The sequence below is a fragment of the Bos mutus genome, chromosome 18 (assembly GCF_027580195.1).
Source record: "Bos mutus isolate GX-2022 chromosome 18, NWIPB_WYAK_1.1, whole genome shotgun sequence".
In the NCBI taxonomy this organism is placed as follows: Eukaryota; Metazoa; Chordata; class Mammalia; order Artiodactyla; family Bovidae; genus Bos; species Bos mutus.
The window spans coordinates 1,696,554-1,721,624 of record NC_091634.1 but is presented as its reverse complement, the minus strand read 5'-3'; the positions used below and the strand labels follow the sequence as shown (position 1 = coordinate 1,721,624).

General features: G+C 57.4%; 1 protein-coding gene across 5 annotated transcripts; it reads right to left on the bottom strand.

Annotated features, from left to right (window-relative positions):
- Positions 1-229: 229 nt before the first annotated feature.
- Positions 230-24,210, bottom strand: PEG3 (paternally expressed 3). Of its 5 annotated transcripts, none has more exons than XM_070386984.1 (11): positions 24,025-24,210; positions 20,327-20,402; positions 17,275-17,348; positions 16,714-16,776; positions 15,072-15,544; positions 14,729-14,818; positions 13,876-14,022; positions 13,687-13,787; positions 11,381-11,483; positions 10,720-10,812; positions 230-10,206 (listed from the first exon to the last, which is right to left on the bottom strand). In XM_070386984.1, exons 5-11 carry the CDS (start codon positions 15,457-15,459, stop codon positions 3,764-3,766), a joined length of 7,365 nt encoding a protein of 2,454 aa, XP_070243085.1. In that variant the 5' UTR covers positions 15,460-15,544; positions 16,714-16,776; positions 17,275-17,348; positions 20,327-20,402; positions 24,025-24,210; the 3' UTR covers positions 230-3,763. The 5 variants fall into 5 exon arrangements, with proteins under 5 accessions (XP_070243085.1, XP_070243086.1, XP_070243084.1 ...); XM_070386985.1 differs by having other exon boundaries at positions 15,072-15,324; XM_070386983.1 differs by lacking the exon at positions 16,714-16,776.
- Positions 24,211-25,071: the final 861 nt, after the last annotated feature.

Sequence of the window (25,071 nt, the reverse complement as noted above, 5' to 3'; positions counted from 1 at the left end):
CGCTTAATGTCAAGTTTAAAAACACTATTGATATGTATCATCTTTTAATTTTATTAGTGCAGTTACAAATGTGGCTTTGTGTAGTACTGAGATCCCTTAGAAGTGTGCTGTTGAAATACACAATAATTTAAAAAGGGAGGAGATTTGTAGGGCCTAAGGGGGACACTAAGTGCTCATATTTTTTAAACACCCCGAACACTTCAAATGGACAAAAGAAGAGGCTGAGAGCTATCTTATTTTCAACTTTATTTTTATTGGTGACACGATTACAGATAGAACGACCACAACCATACTAACAAACCAAAAACCTGTGCACAGAGACAAGATGAAGAAAACGTGTCCAGATGTTAACCGTGGTCTTTGGGTGATGGCCACAGGGGCACGCCTCTCTTCCACACTTCTGTAAGTGCCGGGTTTCTACAGTGAGCAGGCACTGCAGTTACAGTGGAGGCACCCGTCATAAAAGGTCGGTGACCGGGACACAACGAGACAGGCCTCCCAGGAAAGTGAACCCCACAGCCTTAACGCCGGCAAAGACCACACGACCGTTCCTTCACTGCTTTCTTCTCCTCTTCAACCCTCTGCATTCTCACCACAGACACCCCCGTCCTGACTGTGCACAGATCAAGGTTTAACAGCAATGATTGTTGGGTGTCAGGAATATGCGTGAATTTCTTTTGCTTTACTAAATCTCCCCCAAGGTATGCCATGAGTATGTATTAAGAATTTTAATGGAAAAACATACATAAGATTTAATACTCAAAACACCAAAGATCATTCAAGAAATTTGAGACAAGATAGTTAACCATAATCCCACAATGACAACACTACTTTAATTATTTTCTGTGATTTTTTTTCATTTTAGACTGTATGCACACATATTCACCACGGTCATAAATCACAAGCTTGTGCACTGATACGAGATGGAGGAAACAAGATGTTAACAGTAGTTGTTGGGCGTTGGGAATATGGGCGACTTTTTTTGTTCTTTTCTCATTTATTTTGTATTTTCCAATTATTCCTCTGGGTGTGTATTATGCTTGCTAATTGAAGCAAGCAGAATATACTTTGTTATCAGGAAACTATTTTAAGGGCCATCTGAAAACATTAGGATGAAAGCGTTTAACCATAATTCCACAAAGCTAACACTTAATCTGAGTACACGTTTGGGACACAGTTATAAGCCTGTGCACAGAAAGAAGAATAAACAATGTAGTGAGGAGCATATCTGTCATCTTTGGATGGTGGGTATATGGATTTTTTTCCCTCCACTTTTCTGTATTCTCTGAGTGCCTGAATAATGAGCTCAAATTATGTTCACAATGGAGACGTGATTATAAGCTTTTGAGTAACACTACCATAAACATTCAAGGAATTTAAGAAAATAATGCTCAACTATAAGCCTACAACAGCACCACCACCACAGCTTTTGACTATAAGCATACATTTTTAAACAGCTATAATTGTAGTATAAATATAATTCTGTGTCCTGCTTTTTCCACTTGGTATTCCGTAAATATATCTCCACGTCACTACGTAACTCTCCATGATTATCATTTCTAGACAGCTGCATTCAGAGTGCGCGGACACACTCCCTTCACCTTGCTCCTATTTTTGGCATTTGTCAGTTGTTCCTGATCGCTCACTGACCAAAGGATGGTTGGAACGGACGCTGGGCAGGTGGCTCTCTGAAAACACTCTACCAGTTGGTGCCGCCGACAGCGATGAACGCCAGGTTCACCCCTACGCCACGCAGGCTGGCTCCCAGCTCGCAGCCCCTCGGGGCTCCGGGGCGTCCGTTCCAATGTTGGGTCTTGTGATGCAGCTGCCCTCATCGACACCAGGCCACCAAGCGGCCCCTTCTCCTAACTGCCAGGACACCCTGCTCATTCATTCAACCTCCCCCATTGGGGCCTTCCAGTCCCTGCTTCTGATGTTCCTTCTGTCAGACCCTGCCCTCCCAGGTCTGGTAAGGCGTCAGGACCCCCATCTTTGGCTCTCCCTGACTTTGGCGTTCCCTCCAGCTCTGACACACTTTCCCCAGCCCTCATGGCAGGGACCTAGGAGAGGGGGGTCCAGACGCGGCTCCCGAGCAGATCTCACTCTGCTCTCCCAAACAATCTGCTCTTAGCTTCTGCTCACTGCAGCTACAAGATCCTCTTTTTTTTTTAAGTTTTAAAAAAAAATTTTTTAATTTTTTTGCCAGCCAACTCAAAGCCAAGAAATTTCATAATAGTCATTATTCTAAGAGGGGGCGGGGAAGCAAAGGGAGGGCACAAGGCAGGACGCAGGAGACCCCAGAGCGGCGAGGTCAGCTTGGGACGGCAGCACAGGAGACTGGGGCGGCGGGACAGGGGCCGCTCTGAGGGCAGCGGGGGTGCTTGTCAGGAAGGCGCGACCTGAGAGGGGGACAGATGGCAACGAAGCAAATTAAGGCTGCCGGGGAACCTGAGTCCGTGTCGAGCTCGAGTTGGCTGTAAAGAAAGATTTTTTCTATTTTTTTTTTAAATGCAAGTTAGACATGGGGTTGGTTGAGGGTCAGACAGGTGGAGAGGAGGATTAAGTCTCAGGCTGGAAAGCTCTAAGGATACTAGCTCCTGGGCACCCAGGGTGCAGACTTGCCATGTGGCGGCACGGAGGGGCCAAGCCACGTTGCTACTGGTCACTTAAGGCAGGAAGCGCGCAAAGGGAAGTAATGAAGTCGTAGGCCCTCAACCGTATTTACACCAGGAGAGCCCCCCTCCCCCGTGGTTCTCAACCTTCATTAGGCACGCGTGATCTAGTGATGGTTACAACCCACTCTTTAAAGGCAAGGATGTAAGACTCACAGGGAAAAGCTTCGGCTTTTGTAAAATTCACTATCGAAGAGACATCAAGGTGGGTTAAAAAATAAAAATAACAAAAACTTGTAGTGTTTTTTGCATGAGACCCACTGCAAGGTTACAAGGTGGCAACCAACCAAAGAGGTTACAAAAGGCCAATCCACATACAGTAAAGGCTTACACAGCACGAGGTTTCAGAAGTGTCGGTGTAGACGAGGCGCCTGAAAGGGGAGCAGACAGGACTTCCCTTCACACAGCGAAGCGGGCAAGACGCTCTGCCTTTCACGCCTACACCATGAGGGGGTTATGTAGAAAGTAAGGAACCAGTCAGTTAGTCAAAAAGATACTGATAGGGTTCAAACAGCTCACAATAAATCTTTCTAAAGCTCTAAGATGCTTACAAATATATTGTAATTTGTTGCTCTCTTCCTCCTCCAAAAAAAAAGAAAAAAGCAAAACCAGAGTACCAGGTGAGGTGCGTCTGCAGGTAAGCGGCCAGTGAGCGTCACACTCAGTCCAGTTCACTGTGCTGGGCTGTTCTGTGCACAGCTCGGGAGGCAGTGCGCGGAGGTCCCGGGCTGTCACAGACGGGCGCTCTCTGCAGCCGCGAAGGCCCCGGCGGCGGGCGGCCGAGTGCCCTGCTGTCCCGCAGGTACCTGCTGTGCTGGACAAGGGAGCTGCAAGCATCTGCACCTTGGGGCCGAGAGTCTGAATCCAGGCCGCTGGGTGCAGTGCAGGCCAGCTCGGTGGGTCCGGTTGTGTGTGGGTGAGGGGGCCGGCCGGGTCCCAGTGGAGGCCCCGGCCCGCCGAGCCTCAGCTGGCGTGGGGCTGTGTCCGGGCCGGGTGTCTGAAGTCCAGATCGGGTGAGTGCAGTCCGGGCGGTCGCAGTGGGTCCGGTGAGTGTGGGTGAGGAGGGTCGGGTCCCAGGGTGCCCCCGGGCCTCAGCCGGTGTGGGTGTTCTGGTGCCTGGCCAGGGACAGGCGGTCGCTGAAGAGCTGCCCGCACACGTCGCACTTGAAGAGCTCGTCGTCGGGCCGGCCGCCCTCTGGGCCACCAGCGCCCTCGCCGTAGAGGCCGGCGGGCTCCAGGATGACGAGGCTGGCGTGCGCCGTCAGGTGCTCGGCGTAGGCGGCGCCCGAGGGGAAGGTCTCCCCGCACTCGCCGCAGTCGTAGTAGGGCTCCTCCACCTGGATCTCTTGCTCCTCGCCCTCCTCCTCGGGGTCCTCGATGCCCGCGCCATCCGGCTCGTCGTCGTCGCCCTCGGGTTCTTCGGCGCGCTCCTCCGGGTCCTCGATGCCCGCGCCGTCCGGCTCGTCGGCGTCCATGTCAGGCTGCTCGGCCTCGGCGTGGGGCTGCTCCGCCTCGCCGCTCGGCTCCGCGGCCTCCCACTCCGGGCCCTCGGCCTCCCCGAGGGGTTCGGCCGCCTCCACCTCAGGCTCGGCCGCCTCCACCTCGGGCTCAGCCGCCTCCACCTCGGGCTCAGCCGCCTCCACGTTGGAGCCCTGGATGCGCAGGACTTCCCGGGGGACGAGGACGTTGGCCTCTGCCTCCTGGGCCGTGGCGGCGGCCGCGGCGGCCGCGCCCTCCTCCTGCAGGTGCAGCTTCTGGTGCTTGGTGAGGATGGTGCTGTGGATGAAGGACTTGCCGCAGTCCTTGCACTCATAGAAGGGCCAGTCCCTCTTGGGCGGCTCCGTGAGGAAAGACGTGTGCACGAAGGCGGCCCCGTAGTCGTAGGGCTCGCCCTTCTCGTGCACACGCATGTGCTCCTGGAGATCGGCCTGGCTGGGGAAGGACTCGCCGCAGGTCTCACACTCGTAGCGCTGCTCCTCGCCCGGGTCTTGCTGCGGCTCCGTGGGTGCCGGGCCGGGCCCCGCCGCGCCCGCGCCCCCCTGGCCCTGATCCGGCAGCCCCTCGCCGGCATGGCCCCGGGCGTGCTCGCTGAGGACCGAGGCATGGATGAAGTCCTGCCCGCATACCTGGCACTGCGGGCCCACCCCGGCCGGGGCGCTCTTCTGCGGGGCCTGTGGCCGCCGCGGGCTGACAATCAGGGGCTGCATGAAGGGCTCGTACCGCCTGTGGCCGTAGAACTGGTCCTGCTCGTGGACCTTTTGGTGCTCAAAGAGGAACGAGCTGTGCACGAACGACTCCCCGCAGGCCGGGCACTCGTAGAGCTGCTCTCCGAGGCAATCTTTCTGGTACTCGCTGACAGGCGGCATGTGCACCGCGGGGTGCGTGTACTCACGGCTGTCCACCAGGTACTCCCGGCCGTGGACCTTCTGGTGGTCCCGGAGGTCCGCGCGGTCCGCGAAGCCCAGCCCACAGTCCTTACAGCCATAGATGGAGTCTTCGGGCTCCTCGGGCTCCTCCTGCTCTTCCAGCTCTTCCTCCGGAGACCCATCCAGGCCCAGGTCCTGCATCACAGGCTCTCCAAACAGCTTCCCATCATGGAATTTCTCTCGGGCATAGATCTTCTGATGTCTGCCAAGGTCTTCAACGGTGGCAAAGCATTCCCCACACTCCTTACATTCATTGAGGACTGGCTGCTCGCAGTAACTAGTCTCACTTGTTAGCTCAGCATAGCTGGTCTGAGCTAGTGGTTCAGAGTAACTGGTCTGAGCTGCTAGCTCAGCATAACTAGTCTGATCTGCTGGTTCAGAATAACTGATCTGAGCTGCTAGCTCAGCATAACTAGTCTCAGCTGGTGGTTCATCATAGCTGATCTGAGCTGCTAGGTCAGCATAGCTTGTCTCAGCTGCTAGTTCAGCATAACTGATCTCAGCTGCTAGATCAGCATAACTAGCCTCAGCTGGTGGTTCATCAAAACTGACCTGAGCTGCTGGGTCAGCATAATTGGTCTCAGCTGGTTCAGTATAACTAGTCTGAGCTGGTGGTTCAAAGTAACCGGTCTCAGCTGCTAGTTCAGCGTAACTAGTCGGAGTTACTAGTTCAGCATAACTAATCTGAGCTACTAGTTCAGCATAACTAGTCTCAGCTGGGGGTTCCTCAGCATATCTGGTCTGACCTGGTTCCCTGGCATATCTGGTCTGAGCTGGTTCCCCAGCATATCTGGTCTGAGCTGGTTCCTCAGAATAACTGGTCTGGGCTGGTTCCTCGGCATATCTGGTCTGAGCTGGTTCCTCGGCATAACTGGTCTGAGCTGGTTCCTCGGCATATCTGGTCTGAGCTGGTTCCTCGGCATATCTGGTCTGAGCTGGTTCCTCGGCATATCTGGTCTGAGCTGGTTCCCCAGTGTATCTGGTCTGAGCTGGTTCCTCGGCATATCTGGTCTGAGCTGGTTCCTCGGCATATCTGGTCTGAGCTGGTTCCTCGGCATATCTGGTCTGAGCTGGTTCCTCGGCATAACTGGTCTGAGCTGGTTCCTCGGCATATCTGGTCTGAGCTGGTTCCTCGGCATATCTGGTCTGAGCTGGTTCCCCAGTGTATCTGGTCTGAGCTGGTTCCTCACTATAACTGGTCTGAGCCGGTTCCTCGGCGTAACTGGTCTGAGCCGGTTCCTCGGCGTAACTGGTCTGAGCCGGTTCCTCGGCGTAACTGGTCTGAGCCGGTTCCTCAGGATAACTGGTCTGAGCCGGTTCCTTGGCGTAACTGGTCTGAGCCAGTTCCTCGGCGTAACTGGTCTGAGCCGGTTCCTCAGGATAACTGGTCTGAGCCGGTTCCTCAGGATAACTGGTCTGAGCCGGTTCCTCGGCGTAACTGGTCTGAGCCGGTTCCTCAGGATAACTGGTCTGAGCCGGTTCCTCGGCGTAACTGGTCTGAGCCGGTTCCTCAGGATAACTGGTCTGAGCCGGTTCCTCGGCGTAACTGGCCTCAGCCGGTTCCTCGGCGTAACTGGCCTCAGCCGGTTCCTCGGTGTAATTGGTCTGAGCTGGTTCTTGGGTGTAACTGGTCTGAGCTGGTTCTTCGGTGTAACTGGTCTGAGCTGGTTCTTCGGCGTAACTGGTCTGAGCTGGTTCCTCGGCGTAACTGGTCTGAGCTGGTTCCTCGGCGTAACTGGTCTGAGCCGGTTCTTGGGCGTAACTGGTCTGAGCCGGTTCTTCGGTGTAACTGGTCTGAGCCGGTTCCTCGGTGTAACTGGTCTGAGCCGGTTCTTGGGTGTAACTGGTCTGAGCTGGTTCTTCGGTGTAACTGGTCTGAGCTGGTTCTTCGGTGTAACTGGTCTGAGCTGGTTCTTCGGTGTAACTGGTCTGAGCTGGTTCTTGGGTGTAACTGGTCTGAGCTGGTTCTTCGGTGTAACTGGTCTGAGCTGGTTCTTGGGTATAACTGGTCTGAGCTGGTTCTTCGGTGCAACTGGTCTGAGCTGGTTCTTCGGTGTAACTGGTATCAGCTGCTGAGTCAGTGTAACTGGTCTGAGCTGGTTCTTCAATACAGCTGGTCTGAGATGGTTCCTCAGTATAACTGGCTTCAGCGGATTCCACGGTGTAATTGGTCTGAGCTGGTTCTTCAGTGTAACTGGTCTCAGCTGCTGGGTCAGTGTAACTGGTCTGAGCTGGTTCCTCAATACAACTGGTCTGAGCTGGTTCCTCAGTATAACTGGCCTTAGCTGATTCCTTGGTGTAATTGGTTTGAGCTGGTTCCTCAATACAACTGGTCTGAGCTGGTTCCTCAGTATAACTGGCCTCAGCCGGCTCCTTGGTGTAACTGGTCTGAGCTGGTTCTTCGGTGTAACTGGTCTCAGCTGCTGGGTCAGTGTAACTGGTCTGAGCTGGTTCTTCAATACAGCTGGTCTGAGATGGTTCCTCAGTATAACTGGCCTCAGCTGATTCCTCTGTGTAATTGGTCTGAGCTGGTTCTTCAGTGTAACTGGTCTCAGCTGCTGGGTCAGTGTAACTGGTCTGAGCTGGTTCTTCAATACAACTGGTCTGAGCTGGTTCTTCAATACAACTGGTCTGAGCTGGTTCTTCAATACAACTGGTCTGAGCTGGTTCTTCAATACCACTGGCCTCAGCTGGTTCCTCAGTGTAATTGGTCTGAGCTGGTTCTTCAGTGTAACTGGTCTCAGCTGCTGGGTCAGTATAACTGGTCTGAGCTGGTTCCTCAATACAACTGGTCTGAACTGGTTCCTCAGTATAACTAGCCTCAGCTGGTGCCTCAGTGTAACTGGTCTGAGCTGGTTCTTCAGTGTAACTGGTCTCAGCTGCTGGGTTGGTGTAACTGGTCTGAGCTGGTTCCTCAATACAACTGGTCTGAGCTGGTTCCTCAGTATAACTAGCCTCAGCTGGTGCCTCAGTGTAACTTGTCTGAGCTGGTTCTTCGGCGTAACTGGTCTGAGCTGGCTCTACGGCGTAACTGGTCTGAGCTGGCTCTTCAGCGTAACTGGTCTGAGCTGCTAGCTCAGCATAACTGGTCTGAGCTGCTAGCTCAGCATAACTGGTCTGAGCTGCTTCCTGGGGATAACTCATCTGCACTGACTGGCCTTGGTAGCTGGTCTGAGGGTCAGTGGAGGACAGGCTGCGAAGGACAGACCGTAGGTAGTTTTTACTTCCAGAAAGCTTCTTCCTGCTGTGGATCTTCTGGTGTTCAGCCAGCTCAGAGCTACGGACAAAGAACTCTCCACATTCTAGACATTCGTAAAATCTCTCTCTCGGGCGAAATGTTTGAGACTCACCAAAATGCAGGGAGTGCATCATGGAGGCGTCGTAATTCTTGCGCTCGATGTTCTTCTTCTTGGCACGCGCCTTCTGGTGCTGGCGGCCATCTGAGCTGGGGCCGGAGGCTTCGCCGTCTCTCTGCCACCCGCTGGGGCCTTCCCCAGCAAGGTGGTCCAGAGGAGCAGGGCGCGATGCGCGGTAGAAGACTGAGCTCCTGAAAAAGCTGTGCCTGCCTCCAGCATAAGGGCTCTCCCAGGCTGGGGTCTTCTGCGGCGGGTCACGAAGGCCTGAGAGGTATGTGGAGGGCTCCCCGTCCTCCCTGAGGCCACGGGGAGGCCGGAAGGCGGCCAGGCTGTGGAGGATGGCCCTCTCGTAGGCGCTCCTCTCGTAGCCCCGGGCCTCCTGGCCGTCTTCGGGGCTGCTACCGGCAGTGAATGCCTTCTCTTCATCCTCATCCTCGGGCGGCCTGGTGATCGTGTGACTCTTCTGAGAGCCGGGCATGGACATGCTGTGGAGCAGCGGCTTCTCATACCCCCGGCTGTCGAAGTAGCTCTTCCGAGAATGAATTTTCTGGTGCTCCATGAAGTCTGAGCTCCGCCCAAAGGCATCCCCGCCCTCTCTAAAGTCGTAGAGCTTCTCTTTAGAGTAGGTCTTCTGGCGCCTCTTCAGGGACTGGCCAGGAATGAAGGTCTCCTCGAAGGCTCTGGCCCTGCCCTCAGACGGGCTCCCTCGGCCGTGGGTCTTCTGGTGCTCCCGCAGGGCTGCACTGTGGTGGAAGGTCTCCCCACAGACTTTGCACTCGTAGCGTTTCTCCTTCCCGCAGGCCCTCTGCAACTCTCCAAGCATGGGGGTGCGCCTCACGGCGCCCGTACTACGCTCCTTCTCCCTGTCCTCGTGGCTGTGGATCTTCTGGTGCTCAATCAGGGCCGAGCTGTGCAAGAAGGTCTCCTTGCACACCTTGCACTCGTAGAACTTGTCCTTGCCGTACATCTTCTGAAGCTCACTGAAGGTGGGGCTGGGCAGGAAGGGCTCGTCCTGCTCCTCGTCCCCACTGCCCCGGAGGTGCTCTTGGGCCTGGCCCCCCCGATGCTCGGCCAGGCCAGCGGCCTGCGCACCCTCAGAGCGCCTGGCACCCTCGGGCCTGCTCTGGGCCTCACTGACGGCTGCACTGTGGATGAAGGACTCCCCATACTCGTACAGGCTCTCCCGGGTGTGCACGATCTGGTGCTCCACAAACTCAGAAATGACCGCGAAGGACCTCCCGCACTCATCGCACACGTAGGGCATGGCCCCGAAGTCGAGCGGCTGCGACGGGGCCACGGGCGGAGCGCTCAGGCTGCTGGCACCTGCCGCCTTGGCGGCCCTGCGGGCCTCGCCTCCGCACTCGAAGGGCCGTTTCCTTGCCCCGCCCCTGGGATCGTGCACTGGGCCCTGCCCTTCCGCGTCGAAGTGGTAGCGCCTTTTTCTCTCCAGAGCACGCTTTTTGGAAACCAGGTCTGAGCCACAGCTGAAGCCTCCTCCCCCAAAGGCGCCCCCCTCTGGGCCCCTCTCTGAGGCTCCCGCCTCCCTCCTGCTGAACGATGCTTCTTTCCAGTCGCCGCCCGCCCTCCGGGAGAGCCGGTGCGGCCGCTCACTTGACTCCCGTGCCCGCCCGGACCTGGAGCTGCGGGCCACGTCCTTGATGAACTTCTCCATGATCACCCCATGGGAGGACTCGGCCTCGCAGATGCCCCGCCGGTGGGCTGACTTCTTGGTCTCAGGCGCCGTCTTCAGACCTGGAAGAAGCCCCGTATGAACACTCACTCCCTGGGGCCCTGGGATGAACGTCTGTACCCTGTGCCCTGACCACGTGCCCCCAAGTGTCACTGCACTTCGCCTTGTATCCATGTGCACGCCCCACGTGACTGTGTGTGCTGCTGCGTGTGTGCACGTGCCACCCTATCAGTGCATGCTGCTGCATGTCAGTGTGTGTACACCACTGTGTCTGTGCACACCCCCCACGGCGTGTCAGTGTGTGTACACCGCCATGTCTGTGCACACCCCCCACCGCGTGTCAGTGTGTGTACACCGCCGTGTCTGTGCACACCCCCCACCGCGTGTCAGTGTGTGTACACCACCGTGTCTGTGCACACCCCCCAACGCGTGTCAGTGTGTGTACACCACCGTGTCTGTGCACACCCCCCACCGCGTGTCAGTGTGTGTACACCACCGTGTCTGTGCACAGCCCCCCCAAGGCATGTCTGCTCGTGCGCCCAGCGCCCGCTCCTGCAGCAGGGCCTCGCGCTCACCTCTGCTGGTGCTCGGGTAGGCACTTCTCTTTGACCTTGCCGAGTGGCCCTGGGTCATGTGTGAGTGGCCATCGTCCTCGGCAAGCTGAACCCCTGTCCGAAGGAAGAACACGGCATGAGACGTGTCACCACGGACGACGGGCTGTCTCGGGCACTGAGCGTGCCCTGGACGGCCTGTGTCTCACTCCCTCTCCTCACTGTCCATTCCTTGGCTCACCACGGACGACGGGCTGGCTCGGGCACTGAGCGTGCCCTGGACGGCCTGTGTCTCGCTCCCTCTCCTCACTGTCCATTCCTTGGCCCCTTGCCCAGTTCGTCTTGGTTACTTCTCTGGACTCTGCTGACAAGCTTGCGCAGAGGCCTCGAGCACCCCTAAACCCAGGGCATCCTTGCTGGCTCTCAGGCTCCGCCCATTTCCCCACCTGTCACGGCCCACACGACCCCTCGCGGGGTGACTGCTGCCTCAAACCCAACCACGTGTCCCCCAGGGAAGCCATCCAGGACCCCGGACCTGCCTCAGAGCAGACTGGAGTCGCAGGGTGGCACTCTGGGGTGAGAGCCATGTGGGCGCGGCCCCGTCGGAGCAGGTCACAGGACCACTCCCTCCCGCTCCCGCTCCCGCTCCACCAGAAGCTGTTCTGACCCTGCTTCGAGCGCTCACCCAGTGAGAGCAGCTTCCGGTAGTTCTCCATGTTGTCCTGAATCGGGTTCTGGGGCTTGCGATCCTCAGTGAGGGCCACCATATCCTGGTACAACACCGCCTCCTGCAACAGCAGATGTGCCCTCAGCGGGGTCTGCCCGGGCGACCGCGGCCAGGACCGCGCCAGCAGCGCGGGAGCCACACACACACACGCACACAGTGTGCAGCAAGTGCTCACAGCGCCGGGGGTTCCGAGTGATCTGGTCAGGCTCTACTAGGGACCTACGTCGTACCTACCTTGGCGCTACACTCTGAGGAAGCTCCCAAAGACGGAGGGCACATATTCCTTGCCCTCATGCAGCTTATCATTTGGTTGGAGAGAAACAATCAGAGAACAGTAAACAACAAAGTGGGGTGCAGAGAGTCGGCGCTAAGCAGGCGTGGCAGGGGCAGCTCAGGGTGGGCTGGGGGGCGTGAGCAAGACCCACAGGTGTGGGCGGGGCCGCAAGCGCTGCTGAGGCCCCAGGAGGGGCACGGAGCCTGAGGGGCCCCCAGCGGCGCAGCCAGAGGAACTCCAGGGTCAGAGGAGCTCAAGCACCTTCACGACCGAGCAAGCTGGGAACAGAAGTCCTCCCAAACCTCAGCGTCCTCATCTGTGAAATGGAGAGGAGGGTGTCCACCTGCCCCCCTCAGGCTGTGGGGGTCCTGCCGGCTGGGCCGCTGACCTGGGCGAAGTACAGAGGAGCTAACACTGTGTGTGCGTGTCCTGCCGCGTGGTCTGCTGCACGTGGGGCTAAGTGTGCAGGAAGACTGGGTGGGACTCCCTTGGCGGGCCAGCAGTTAAGACCCTGGGCTTCCACTGCAGGGCATGTGGGTTCACTCCCTGGTCAGGGAACTGAGACCCCACACACCATGTGGCCCGGCCAGAAAGTAAAAAAAGAAAATTATGTAAATAAAACATAAGTTGTTGTCACTACTGAACTATTATATAAAGATATTTTGATATTAAATTTGCTTTAGTTCTGGGAAGTGGCGTATGACATGACAGCCATGTGGAAGTGTAGCAAAGAAAACAAAAACGATGTGGGCACAATTAGGTGCAGCTCCTACTGAGAAAAATAAACAGGCACAGGCATTCGGATTTAAGAGAATGAAAACCTCCTTTATACAGTTGCCACTGTTCAGCAATTAGAAACAAAACCCCTGGCAAGATGAAGCACAGCTTCAAAAATGAACCCCTTGCCAGGGCAGGGCTGTGGAGTCCAGGACAAGAAGCTGCAGAAGCAGCAGGCACCACCGGACTGCTGGTGCTGGCCAACGAGAGCTAGACGCTCCCTTTCTGGGGGTAGGGGGCCCCTCCATGGTGGGCAGCTCCCCGGAGCGGGCACTGCGAGGCACTCAGGGCTGACAATGCCCCCTCCTGAGGCCTCCCCGGGTTATCACAGTGCAGGTGAAGCCGCGGGCTGGGGAGCACAGCTGTGTCTGCGGTGGGACAGGAGGAAACCGCGGCTCCTAGCTCGGGGCTGGCAGAGAGCAGATGAGATCAAGAATTCGGGGGGCTGAGGGTGCCACAGGGCACCACCCCTGGTGCTAACAGACCCCAACAGGCAATGGCAAAAGGAAAGGGGCACGTTTCACACCTCCTGTTGGTCGAATCTGAGTGACATAAACGTGCATTACGTTCTGGACTACACTGTTCCCAGGAAAGAGAACACTTGAGCTGACCCGATGAGTGGGCAGCCCTGAGCTGCGTCTGCTGTCTCTCAGACGCTGCCTTCTCACACGGCTGCACAGGCGCCCTCCTCCACGCTGCCACATCACACACGACCCTCTTGCCCGAGCCCCTCCTTGCCCATGCCCCTGTCCTTAGTGCACAAGAACTGGCAGTGACAGTGTGCCCACTGCGTGCCAGGCCGCACATTGCACACTGCATATCTATGTGTGACTCATGCATCCCTCACAACAGCCCTGGTGAGGCTGTCATCACACCCATTTCACAGATGAGGAAACTGAGGCTTGGTGCAGCTAGTGGGCTGGCAGGTGGCAGAGCCAGGCTGCAGACTCAGCTCTTCTCGGCTCCGGGACCTGAGCGCCCTCTCCCTCCGCTCTGTGCACAGGGCAGGCGACCTCCAGGGGACACGAGTGCTGACCCCGTTGACGAGCCAGAAAGCAGGCGGCAGTCACTGCGGCCACGGGTCACCCCTGGGCTCTCTCCCCAACCCTGGTGGGCTTCTAGGTGGCAGATAACTCAGCCTCCCGAGAAAGAAAGGCACCTCCAGCACGGAGTGAAGACGGCCCTCCCAGAACGAGAGGAAACCTGGGCGCACCTCAGATCTGGCATCCAAATCCAGCAGGGAGTCCCTGCGTCTGTGCTCTCTTTCCTTGGCTCTCTCCGCCAGAGGAAGGGTGAGATCCCGCTGGTGAAACCCTGGGAAGGGAGAGGCCGCGTGAATGGATGCGGTGCAGTGGGCCGGCAGGCGAGTTGGGGGGAAGGGGGGGTTCTTGGGGACACGTACTGCTCCTGGGGCTCCGGACGGACGGCCAGCGGTCCCGTGACTCCATGTCCCGGCTCCGGCCACGGCGGCGCTCCCGCTCCCGCGCCCGGCCTCGCTCCCGGTCTCGCTCCCAGTCCTGGTCCCAGTCCCGGTCTCGCTCCCGGTCACCTGCGGACACGGGCGTGTGGAGCTGGCCGTGGGCTCTGCACACCCCTCCACACCCGAACGCTATGCCTGCTCTCCCCTGGGAGCTGGGTCCCAGTCGAGGGGCAGATGCCCCATACACCAGGGCCTGGAACTGCTTCCGGGGCCTGGAACCGCTTCCGGGGCCTGGGCCCACCTCTGCGGCCTCGCGCAGGCTGGCCTGGCTTTGGTCGGGCCACCGCCCTCGAGGGGCCCTTCCCGCTTCAGGCTCTCCCGGCGTCCCGGATCCTGCGGTCTCCGCCTTAAGGAGGAGGCCATCTGCCAACCCTCCACAGCCTGGCCAACCCTGGCCTGTCTTAATGTGCTCCCCACTTGACTACAGAGAGCCAAAGCACCGTCCCCGGAGCACTGCTGCTCCAGAAAGTTCTCTGGAGAACCTTGAACAAATGAACAGCTGTGCGGGCAAAGTGGTGATGAACTTTACCCCCCGGAGGCGGTAGACACAGCCTGAAACAACCTATGGCAAATTCCAAATAGCTTCAAAATTTTAAATGTTTTCCCTCATCACTGAATAATAAAAAGTTGTATTTCACTCCACGGATGTGTCTGCTTTGATGAAAACGTCTCAGTCCGCCATCCCGGAATCCCCCGCCCCAGATTCCCGAGCAGCAGCAGCAGGTCCCCAGAGAAGGGTTGTGCGCAGACCCAGCGGCGGTGGGCAGCTACTCACTGCAGCAGGGGAGGGCGGGGCGCGGCGGTGGGGACTCCGCGGCCCTCCGGCTCATGCCGCCTTCGCTGTGGGTGTCGCTGCTGTTGTCGTCTGAGGGGATACCAGACACGGCTCAGGGGCTCAGCCACGCTCGCCCGTTAGCTTAGCCCCCGAGGGCGCCTGCCACGCCCCTCTCCGCCGCCCCCAGCCCCCGGTTAGACCGTCAAAGCTGGGGTGGGGAGGGCTCCGGCTCCTTGCGTGCAGAAAGGCCGGGCTGTCACCTACACCGCACCCCCCGCGCCCGCCCCAGCCCCCCAGAACGGTCCCACCGGAGCAGCAGGGGTGCGCCTTCCCCTTGGCTCACCTTCCGGCTCATACATCGCCTCGTAATCTTCCAGGAGAGCAACGAGCTTCTCGCAGGTCTCCGGCTTTCTTGCGTACACCCAAGGCTTGATCCTTTCTGGAAGGATGGACAGGTACTGCTCCAGGACCAAGACCTCGATAATCTCCTCCTTGGTGCGAATCTCCGGCTGCAACCAATCGAGGCAGAGGTTTCGGAGTTTGAGAAGGGTCTTCCGAGGGCCAATGAATTCCACGTAGAGGAAGTTCCGAAACCTCTGATGAAAGAACTCAGAGTCAGTGGCGCCTTCTCCTGGGACTGCGTCCGGCTCAGACAAGTCACTGTCTAGCTCATACAGGTTTGGGGCCCACTTCTTGGGTTTGGTGGCGGACAAGGACTTGGGAGGCAGCATGTCTCTAAGGAAAAGTTTCACTGGAGGAACCCAACATGCGCCAACAGGGCAGACGCAGCAGCGGGGGCAGTCAGTGCTCAGGGACCTGCGGATCGTAAGGAGACACACATGTCCCAGGGGTTGAGGACTGCCCGGTGGGAGGACAGGCCCAGGGGGGCGCCGCACCACACCCCCAACACACAGACACATGCGAGGAGTCGCAAGCAGCACGCCTGCCGCGGGAGGACCACGCTCTGCTCCTGACGGCCTCTGCGACCCTGGGTCTCCGAGCCCGAGTCCTGCAGTCCGCCCCTTCTTGGCAGACCCGGGGCGGCCCGCGCGCCTTCCGCGGCCGTGCCTCCAGGTGGGCAGCACAGGAAGGCCACACACACATGTGACGGTGCGGGTCCTAGGCTTCAGGTGCTCTGGGCAACGTCTCTGCGCCTGTGCTCTGCATGTGCAACACGTGCTGACCAAGCGAACGGCCCCTGAAACCAGCAGCTCAGCTCCTCTGCACACTAGCCACGTCCCCACTGCTCCGGCCGGGTGGCTGCCCTGTGTCTGCGTCTGCAGGCAGCAGGCATGCCTTCTCCACGGCGTGCACCCTGAGGGCAGCCCTAGGCTCCTGTCTGCACCACTGCCTCTGGTGCCTGAACAGAGGTCAATCTACTGGTGTTCCGGGCACCTCTCAAATTTAGTCTTAAATATCTGAGCTAACTGGCCTAGGCCCCACTGTGAAGGGATCAGAGACAGATGCTTCCCTCACTGGGAAGGTCAGGGGTCAACATCAGCCCTGTTGGCGTTCCGTGGAGCTTGGATGCTGGCCCCCAGCTCAATGAGCCAGCAGAAGGTCAGATGGAGCACCGCTGAGTCCGCGGGAGCCCCACATCTCGCACTCACATCAGTGGTGATGACATGCCCAAGCGCAGCAGGCTTCTGCACACCCCACACCTCCTGCTCTGGCCAGCCTCGTCCAAGATCCAGGGGTCTCCAGAGAAACCAGCGTGCTACTCCGTTCACCCTCCTGTCGCTGCATCTCTATTATAGGGTCTGCCCTCACCCTGCTAAGAGAACTTCTCAGGCTGAGTGTAAAAGCTGACTCCCCGTCCTCCTCTTGCTCTGGTGTCATCAGCTAAGGCTCCTCGCCCCCCTTCACCTGAGCCGCTCAGCGGCCCACGAGCTCTCCGGCCCTGCCGTGTCCTCAGTGGTCAGCCACGCTGGAGCAGAAAGCAGGCGGCACAGCGAAGAAGCCCAGGTCAGGGTGCAGTAACTTACCTGACAGTTTTGTACTTCTGACTTTACTTCCAGAGAAGGACAAAACCACATGCAGCAAAAATTCTTTTTTGTTTTAAAAGAAAAACCAGTAAGTTAAAAAAAAATTGTTTTTAATCTCTAAAGAGAAAACAAAAGGGGTTTCAATTATTTCGTCTCACAGCAGCCTTCCTGCCCGGGGCCTGAGAGCCTCTCTGCGGTGTGCTCCGCTCTGCCCCGCGCACACACCCCCACTCTCTTTGCAGCGTCCTGCCCGCCAGCTGGGCAGACTCTTGCCTCTGCCACTCCCACTCTGCCTGCCCTGCCCTCCTCTCCTCCACAGCAGACAGGGCACCAGGTGACAGCCTGCTGGGCAAGCCCCCCGGCTCTGGAGAGCTGCTGTGAGCTGACCCAGAGCATGGCTAAGAGGGACTGCCTGGCCAGAGCAGGGCCCTCAGAGCCCGCGGGGGACAGGGAAGCGACCCGGATCTCTCCGTGGCCTCCGATTCAGAGAACTTGCTCCCCTAGACGGCCACGGCCCCGCCTCTCAAGAGGCCACGGGACACCCCTGGGTATGTAAATCACCTGGTGGGAACAGGGTCCCTTCCGGAACTTCTGAACAAGTAGCTATCCACAGGAACAGTCAAAATGCCAGGGACCTGCAGACATTTTAAAGAAAGAAATACATGGACAAATCAACACAGAAGAAGTGTCAAGAGTGTCAGAGAATTCATTCTCCATGTGGCTGTGGACTGATACCGTGCTGTGGGCAAGGCCTTACGTATCGTCTTCAAGAAAAGGCCCACTCCCACATCTTATAAACCAACCAGACCGGAGGTAGAAAGCTTTTGAGTTTCTGCTATGAAATCTGAATGATTTAAGAAATCTAAGACAGAGAGCTCCGGAACGGTAGACCAAACTCACTTCTGAAGCAGACACACACTACTAGGACTGCTGAGCCACACCCCCTGAAACTGCAAGCCACACCCCCTGAGACGGCAAGCCACACCCCCTGAAACTGCAAGCCACACCCCCTGAAACTGCAAGCCACACCCCCTGAGACGGCAAGCCGCGCTCCTCGACCCTATTTGTTCCTACATTAAACTTTTTACAGTCTCCATACATATTACATCGTTTCTAACAAAATGAGATCACACCAGGCGCTCTCTCTGTGTGTGTATTTTTAAACGCAGTAATTTTTGATAGACATCTTTCCAATCAGTACATACAGATTTACGTCATTGTTTCTAAAGGCCACACAGTCTTCCTTTCTATGGATACAGTCAATTCGCACTTGATGGAAATGACTGATATAAAAACTGTTTAAAGCATTAAATGAAAATACTAGGGTATGAAATGGTATATAGCATATGTGGCATTCTTACTGCAAACATAGTCATTATATGTACACAGAAAATGATGAGGATGTCTGCACATGGAATAAAGTGCAGTTTTAGAAAGCAAAGCTATAGATGGAGGCGTGTTTATACTGAAATTCTTATGGCCATTGCTAAAGAGCTGCACTAAGTCATGTCTATACACAGAAACACACCCACATAAACGTGATGGATACAAGGTCCCAGCTTTCACATCACACCCCCCCACAACCAAATGTTGCCTAACATCCCACTTATGCTTCACTCTGGTGGCCTGAGTTTGAAGCCTTAATGAATTGGGCATAGTCTTACTAAAACCAAAAAAGCTACATAGATACTTAAATGTGTGGAAGTGTGCACAAACCAAGGTAGAAGCAAATTTCCATACAAACTGGGGCCTGCCCCGGTGGTCCCCTCGTTAAGACTCTGTGCTTCCAGTGAAGGGGGCACAGGTTGGACCCCTAGTTGGGGAACAGATCCTGCATGCCACACAGTGGGCCAAACAATACATAAATAAAACTTGTATAAGGAGCGTAGTAAAGTGAGGTTACCTGAAAAAGGAAATGATTGATAAAAGACACATTATACATTCCAATTTAGAATGTTATTTGAAGTTCACAATCAGAAAAAAATTTGAATCTAAATTTGAAGCTCAGCAGCTGTGGGGCTTTCCTCTCCTTTCTGTTGGCCAGTGCCCATCAGTAGCCCCTCCTCCTGTGGCTCCCTCCCTCTCCCACCGGCAGTGCTCCCACAGAGCAACCCCCCCCAACACACATACCCTTCAGGGCAGAACAGCACTGTTGGGGCTCCACGCCTAGACCCAGATGTCGCCACCTACCGTCCCCCCTGCCTCACTGAACTCTGGCCCTGAGGGAAGCCATCAGTGTGGTTTCCTGGCCTGGAGGCGGGCTCTCAGGTACCCTAGTTAGCAGGCCCCCACCTCCCCCTCCGCACTCTCTTTGGAGCAGGAATCCCAGGGTGAGTCAAGCAGTGTGGTCAAGGGTAGGATTTTAAAAGCCAAGGTCTGACCACATTCAGAGGATGAGGGCGAGTGTGGGGGCACACAGAGTTGGGACTCAGCCCAACTCTGGTCGTAGGGCCAAGGAGGGGCATCAGCTCTGCTGGTGGGGAGGACAGGAGATGAACGAGGCAGCCGGTCAGGACGAGGTATCACGAGCTAACCAGGCAGAGGGGTTTACGGGGCTCCAGCTCAGCTGTCCTCAAACACACTGGACAATGAGTGCAAAGTGGGTGCGCCATGAGCACTGTGTGCAGATGGAGCTCAGCACTGAGCTGGGCTGTCCCACCGCAGCGCAGCGGGGCTGCCCGCAGGCCAACAGGGCTTCCCCTGTGGTCCATGTGGGGCATTTGGGTCGCTCTTTGAACATCTTAAAGTCTTTTACTTCTACTTCATAAAAATGCATAGAAAACGAAAGCAAGGCCTCACAGTTAATGTACCTGAAACCAAGCTGGAACTCATCAGGTGTTCCTGCCGCAAGTCAGGGGTGGGGGTGGAGGTCTTTGGCCTCAATCAAAGATCAGTGGGTCAACTGTTCAACTGCACGGGGAGGAACTCGACTATTGGGGGCTGGACCGGTGGCTGGGCCGTGGGAGGAGAAGTAAGAAAGTCCGTGGCCCCCATGGGACCCCAGGCTCCCCACATCCCACCAGGAGTGACAGCAGCTCCGGGGTGTGGTCTCCAAGCCTGGTCCCGTTTGCTCACTTTGGGGCCTTGTTACAGAGCTCTGAGACCCAGCCCCATCTCCTGCTCCCTACCTTATCAGAGGGGCTGGAATTGAGAAGTTACTGCCTTCGTTTCAGGGGCAGCAGGCGGCACGCTGTCTTCTCCTGCCTGTCTCTGCACACAGCTTTACTTTTTTCAATGCCTTTCATTACCCAAAAGACTATGAGCTCCAAGGAATCACTTCCTTTCCCACTTAGGGTCATGGCTGATAGAAGACTCGATGAATTTTTCATGCTTCCTTAATCACCCAATAAGAAAGAAAGGGGAGGCCTGAAGGAGTAGCTCAATATTGGAAAAAGACCAACAAAGGATGGTTGTTGGACACCACAAAGGATGGCGTGAGACCAAGGAGAATCCGGTGAACACACGGTCCACCGGAAGAGTCTGCACATTCTCAGCGAGCACGAACGTGCTCATGGTCAGATGGAACACGTGTGCAGCAGGGAGGTGTCAGGTTCAGGAAGCACGTGCTCACCCCAAGGATGGCGTGGCACTGTGAGAAGGGACTTCAGCTCACCTGGACACAGACACCTGACGTTTGGACCTAGTCCCTCTTCCTCCTGCCGATCACCTCGGAGAAGAGAAGAGCAGAGCTGGGGAAGGAAAAGAAAACGTGAGACCTCAAATTTATTTTCCAAATACTGGAATTCCCAGGCTGGAAATGACCCCACACAGTTTCATCTTTACCTCCCACAGGGTGGACAGCTCATCAGTCTCGCCCCCTGGGGTGTACGTTGTACTGTGGGCTGTAATCACAGCCTTCACCCAGTGAGGTCATGTCAATGGGTGTGCAACCAACTCTAAGTGTGTGTGTCACAACCTTCTCTAATATGCAGAGCAAAATAGTAAAAACACAGGACTTGGGGCTGAAAAATTCAAGACCCCAATTTCCCACTTATTAGCTCTGTTGCACCGGCCACCCTTCTAAAGTCAAGGTATACACATTGCAGATAGAAACTGGAGGGAGAAAGAAAATAGTAATGGCTAAGAAAATAGTACTATTTATTGCTAATTATGTGCCTCCTATAGTGCTTGGCAGCTTACTTTCAGCATCTCTGTTAATTCTCACATTATTAATTTTCTACATATTTTACAAAAATGAAGCAGAGAACTCAACCTCAGAGTTCATGGCAATTACAGATCAACGAATGTCATTTTGGAAAACAGTACATCTACAGATATTTTCTATGGAAACATTGTGGAACAATGATATAGACACCACTTAGAAAGATGAGCTGAAATTCTAGTCTTGCCATGTGATTAATAACCAGTGACGCAATGCCAGAAGTGTTACTGTGCTGCACACCTACGCAGCATGAACACACTAGCTTATATTAGGACCTTAATAATAATCATCATTACTATGAGGTAACGGCATCATTACTTAACCTTACACAACATTTAGAGGTTACCAAGATCCCTTTGGACGACACTACACGTTTCAAGTCCCACTGTGACTCAGAGCATGTGTTCAATCAGTGGCCCGTAGAAGCCCCTTCAGGACTGTGCCGCTGGCTTTTATTAACGCTATCAGTTGCCAGCAGATTTATAATTAGGTTCCACCCACCACACACTTGGCAACGCCCCCCTCACACCGCCCCTCCCGGCTGGGGCCACCCCCGCCCCGCCCCGCCCCGCCCCCCAGTCCCGCCCACCTGCCAGCACCGCCTCCACCCCACCAGGCCCCACGCAATACCTCCCTCATAGCCTTCTGCCACTGTACATGCTCCAGGCCATCTACGAGCTTTTTTTCCTTCAAGCACCTCCTACCACCCTCAACAGCCTCCCACCCTCAAATCTCATATGCACAGCCTCCTCCACCCTCTCACTTAGGAACCCACCCTCCCCCAAATCTATTAAGATTCTGTTTCCCACGTGACCCCCAGATGTGCACATTTTGAACCCTGTCCCACAGCCCCCACCCTCTCCAGGGAATATGGCGCCATCGCGCGGCCACTGAGACGTGGTGCAGAGGCAAGCAGCGGTCCACCTGGTGCCTGCACAGCGGAGAACACGGGGCGGGCTCGGTCTCCCTGGACACCAGAGGCGGTGGCCCACTAATCCAGCCCCGCTGGCACTCACGATGGTGCATGCGCAGCAAGCAAAGCCCACCCCCTGCCATTCAAGATGGCGCCTGCGCAGTAAGCCTCACCGCCACCTGTCGGTCGGCGGAGCTCTAGGTGAGCAGAGCTCTGCAGCCCCTCCCCCGGCCCGCCCCCTGAAGCCAGCCCCACGGTCATTCAAGATGGCGCCTGCGCAGTAAGCCTCGGCGCCCCCTGTCGGCCACCGGAGCACAAGTGGGTAGGGGTCTGCAGTCCCTCCCTCGGGCTGCCCCTGCAGAACCACCGTCATTCAAGATGGCGCCTGCGCAGTAAGCCTCGGCCGCCACCTGTCAGTCAACAAACAGCGCTGGAGTGGGCAGGACTCTGCCTCCCCGCCCTCGACCCGCCCCTGTGGTCAGCCCCTCTGGTATTCACGATGGCGCCTGCGCAATAAGTCTCGGCGCCACCTGTCAGTCAACAGTGCTAGAGTGGGCAGGGCTATGCAGCCCCGCCTTCGACCCACCCCCTGAGAGCAGCTCCGCTGCCATTCAAGATGGCGCCTGCGCAGTAAGCCTCGGCCGCCACCTGTCAGTCAACAAACAGCGCTGGAGAGGGCAGGGCTCTGCAGCCCCTCCCTCAGCCCGCCCACTGCTGCCAGCCCCACTGTCATTCAAGATGGCGCCTGCGCAGTAAGACTTGGTGCCACCTGTCAGTCAACAAACAGCGCTCGAGTGGGCAGGTTGCTACAGCCTCTCCCTCTGCCCGCCCCGAGACCCGCCTCGCTGTTATTTAAGGCAGCGCCTGCACAATAAGCCTCAGCCTGTCTGTCAACAAACTGCAGTGGGAAGGGCAGGGCTCCGCAGCCCCTCCCTCGGCCCGACCCCTGCAGCTCCGCCGTCATTCACAATGGTTCCTGCGCAATGAGCCTCGGCGCCACCTGTTGGCCACCACACACAGTGTCACAGCGGGCAGGGCTTCACAGCACTCTGCAGCGCTCAGTCCCCCCAGACGGCCCGCGGTCCCACGCCCTCGGCCCAGCCAACAGGGCACCTGTGAAACGCAGCTAGGCTGCACCCGCCGCCCAGTCCCCACGGCGCCAACCAAAACATGGAGCCAGAAACATCCCAGGGTGAAAGCAGTCCAGAAGGGAGTCATGCTCTGCAACCCCAGAGCAGCCAAGAGAGGCAGCGGGCACAATGACAGCCCGTGACCCTGTCCCTCAAGACAAACAGCTCCTTAGTGACAACAGTGTGGCCCCTGCTGATCAAAAAGAAGCCCCCCTCCCGTCACCAGACGGCACGCCCGTCAGGTGTGACGCATCGCGGCAAGCCTCTGCGGCAAGCGTCCGCGGCAAGTGTCCACGGCCGACTCGAGACCAGCAAAAAAGGGGTGAGACAGAGGACCCCCACAGCCTTCAATCACAGCACAGACTCCAGCACAGACCCGCGGCCCCGCCCCCGCGGCTGGCCAGCCAGACCGCGCCGGCCAAGCCTCTGCCGCCCCCATCAAAGATGGCGCCGCGGCGGCGGGTTGGACTGGACGGTCTCTTCTGAGACCCGCTGTCACAGCCCTCAGCCCCTCCCCAGCCAATCAGAACAGCGTCCTCGCAGCCCATCACCGCCGCCGCTTCAAAGACAGCGCCAGGGTGGGTGGGCCTCAGCTCGTCACTGCCCTGAGAACACACCCCGCAGGCATTGCCACCCTCGGCCCCGCCTATAGCTCCTCCCGCCGCCACTGCGGCAAGCAAGCCCCGCCCCAGACACCGGCAAGGATGCAGGGGTGGCCGGAGGGAACCTGGCTAGTCTAGGACCCCGGGGAATGGGGGTGCCCTTTGCAGCCCCCAGACCGAGCCAGGGAAACGGGGGCACCCTGTGACTTCCCATGCTCATCAGGGACCGCCGCCACTGCTCCAGCACCCACCCTAGCGGACTGCGGAGCCCGGAGCCTGTGGCCGTCCCACCCCCTGCCCAGGATGATCAGCCGTCCCTGTACCCGCTATGCCCAGGACAGGTGGCACGGGAGCCCTGATCTCAGACTCCAGCTGGCCGCGCAACATGGTGCGGCTGTGGCAAGCGCGGCAGCTCTCGCCCACTGACCAGGGTCCCGGCTCTGCGGCATCCATCCCGGCGCACCATCCAGATGCGGTGGTGCGGACCGGGGCAGCCGGACTCACCTCACCGGACCTCAAGGCACCGCCCTGCCCGGGCTGACAGCTCGACCACTGCGCAGCCTGTGCAAGCTCTAGTGCCCCCACACGGCCTCAGGCGCTCGGGAGCGCCAGCAGCCAAGGGTGGACATGTCCGATCCTCTGCTCCAACTTCTTCCTCCCGCGGCTCACGGCGTCTGCACCGAGCCCCGGCCCCGCGGCTCCTTGTCTGCTTCTCCGCAGAGGCGGGGCCGGGCACTGGCCAATCAACGGCTGCCCCCTGCGCCCAGGGCCCCTCGCCACACCCTCGGCCCTGCCCATCGGGCCGCGGTTGCCGTGGCGACTGCTTGGCGCGAAGGCAGGAGGTTGACGTCAACAGAGCCAACGCGAGGGGCCCTGAGGAAGGGTCTGGGGGGTGGGGGTGTGTTCGACCCCCAAACAAAGAAGGGGGGTCACACGGAGAGAGCCTTACCAACGACTCCCAAATGCAAATCCTCTGAAGAGACCAAACAAACAAACAAACAAACCCGTACATTTGTCTAAGAAAGTGAAAAGCTGGCGGGCAAAAATATGTATGTTGAAGTTAAAGACAAATGAGAAAGTGGGAGACGAGGCTTTTCTGCCTGGGACACACGAAAGACCCGGGGCTAACTTCCCTAATAAACGAAGAATTCTTGGAAACCGATACCGTACAGACCAAATCGCGCCTGAAAAATGGGCAAAAAGGGAGGACACTGGCAATTCACAGAAAAGCACAAATGGCCGACAGACCTGCGGGACAGAACTCATGACCCGACTTCCAAAGACCGAAAAACCGAGAGCGCGACTCGCGCGCTTCAGCGGCCGCTCTCCTCACGCGGCCGCGCGTGCCGCCGCCGGGCCGGTCCACCGCCGTCCAGCCGGACGGTTGATGTGCGGGGCGCATCGCCGCCTGAGGACCTGTGCGGCGGGAAACGCGGTGGCACCGCGCGGGACAGACGACCATCGAGGACTCGGTTGTCAGTCACACCGTCGGTCAGGCCGAAGCGTGCAGCCACGACCCGGTAAGCAGTCCCACTTGTTCGTTTGTTAAGG

Excerpts from the sequence above, each read along its gene's own strand:
- PEG3 (XM_070386984.1), bottom strand. The coding sequence starts at position 15,459 with ATGCTGCCTCCCAAGTCCTTGTCCGCCACCAAACCCAAGAAGTGGGCC. Across the intron at positions 11,484-13,686 it reads ATTTGGATGCCAGATCTGAG|GAGGCGGTGTTGTACCAGGA; the intron begins GTGCGCCCAGGT and ends CTGCTGTTGCAG. Across the intron at positions 10,813-11,380 it reads CCGGAAGCTGCTCTCACTGG|GGGTTCAGCTTGCCGAGGAC; the intron begins GTGAGCGCTCGA and ends TCCTTCGGACAG.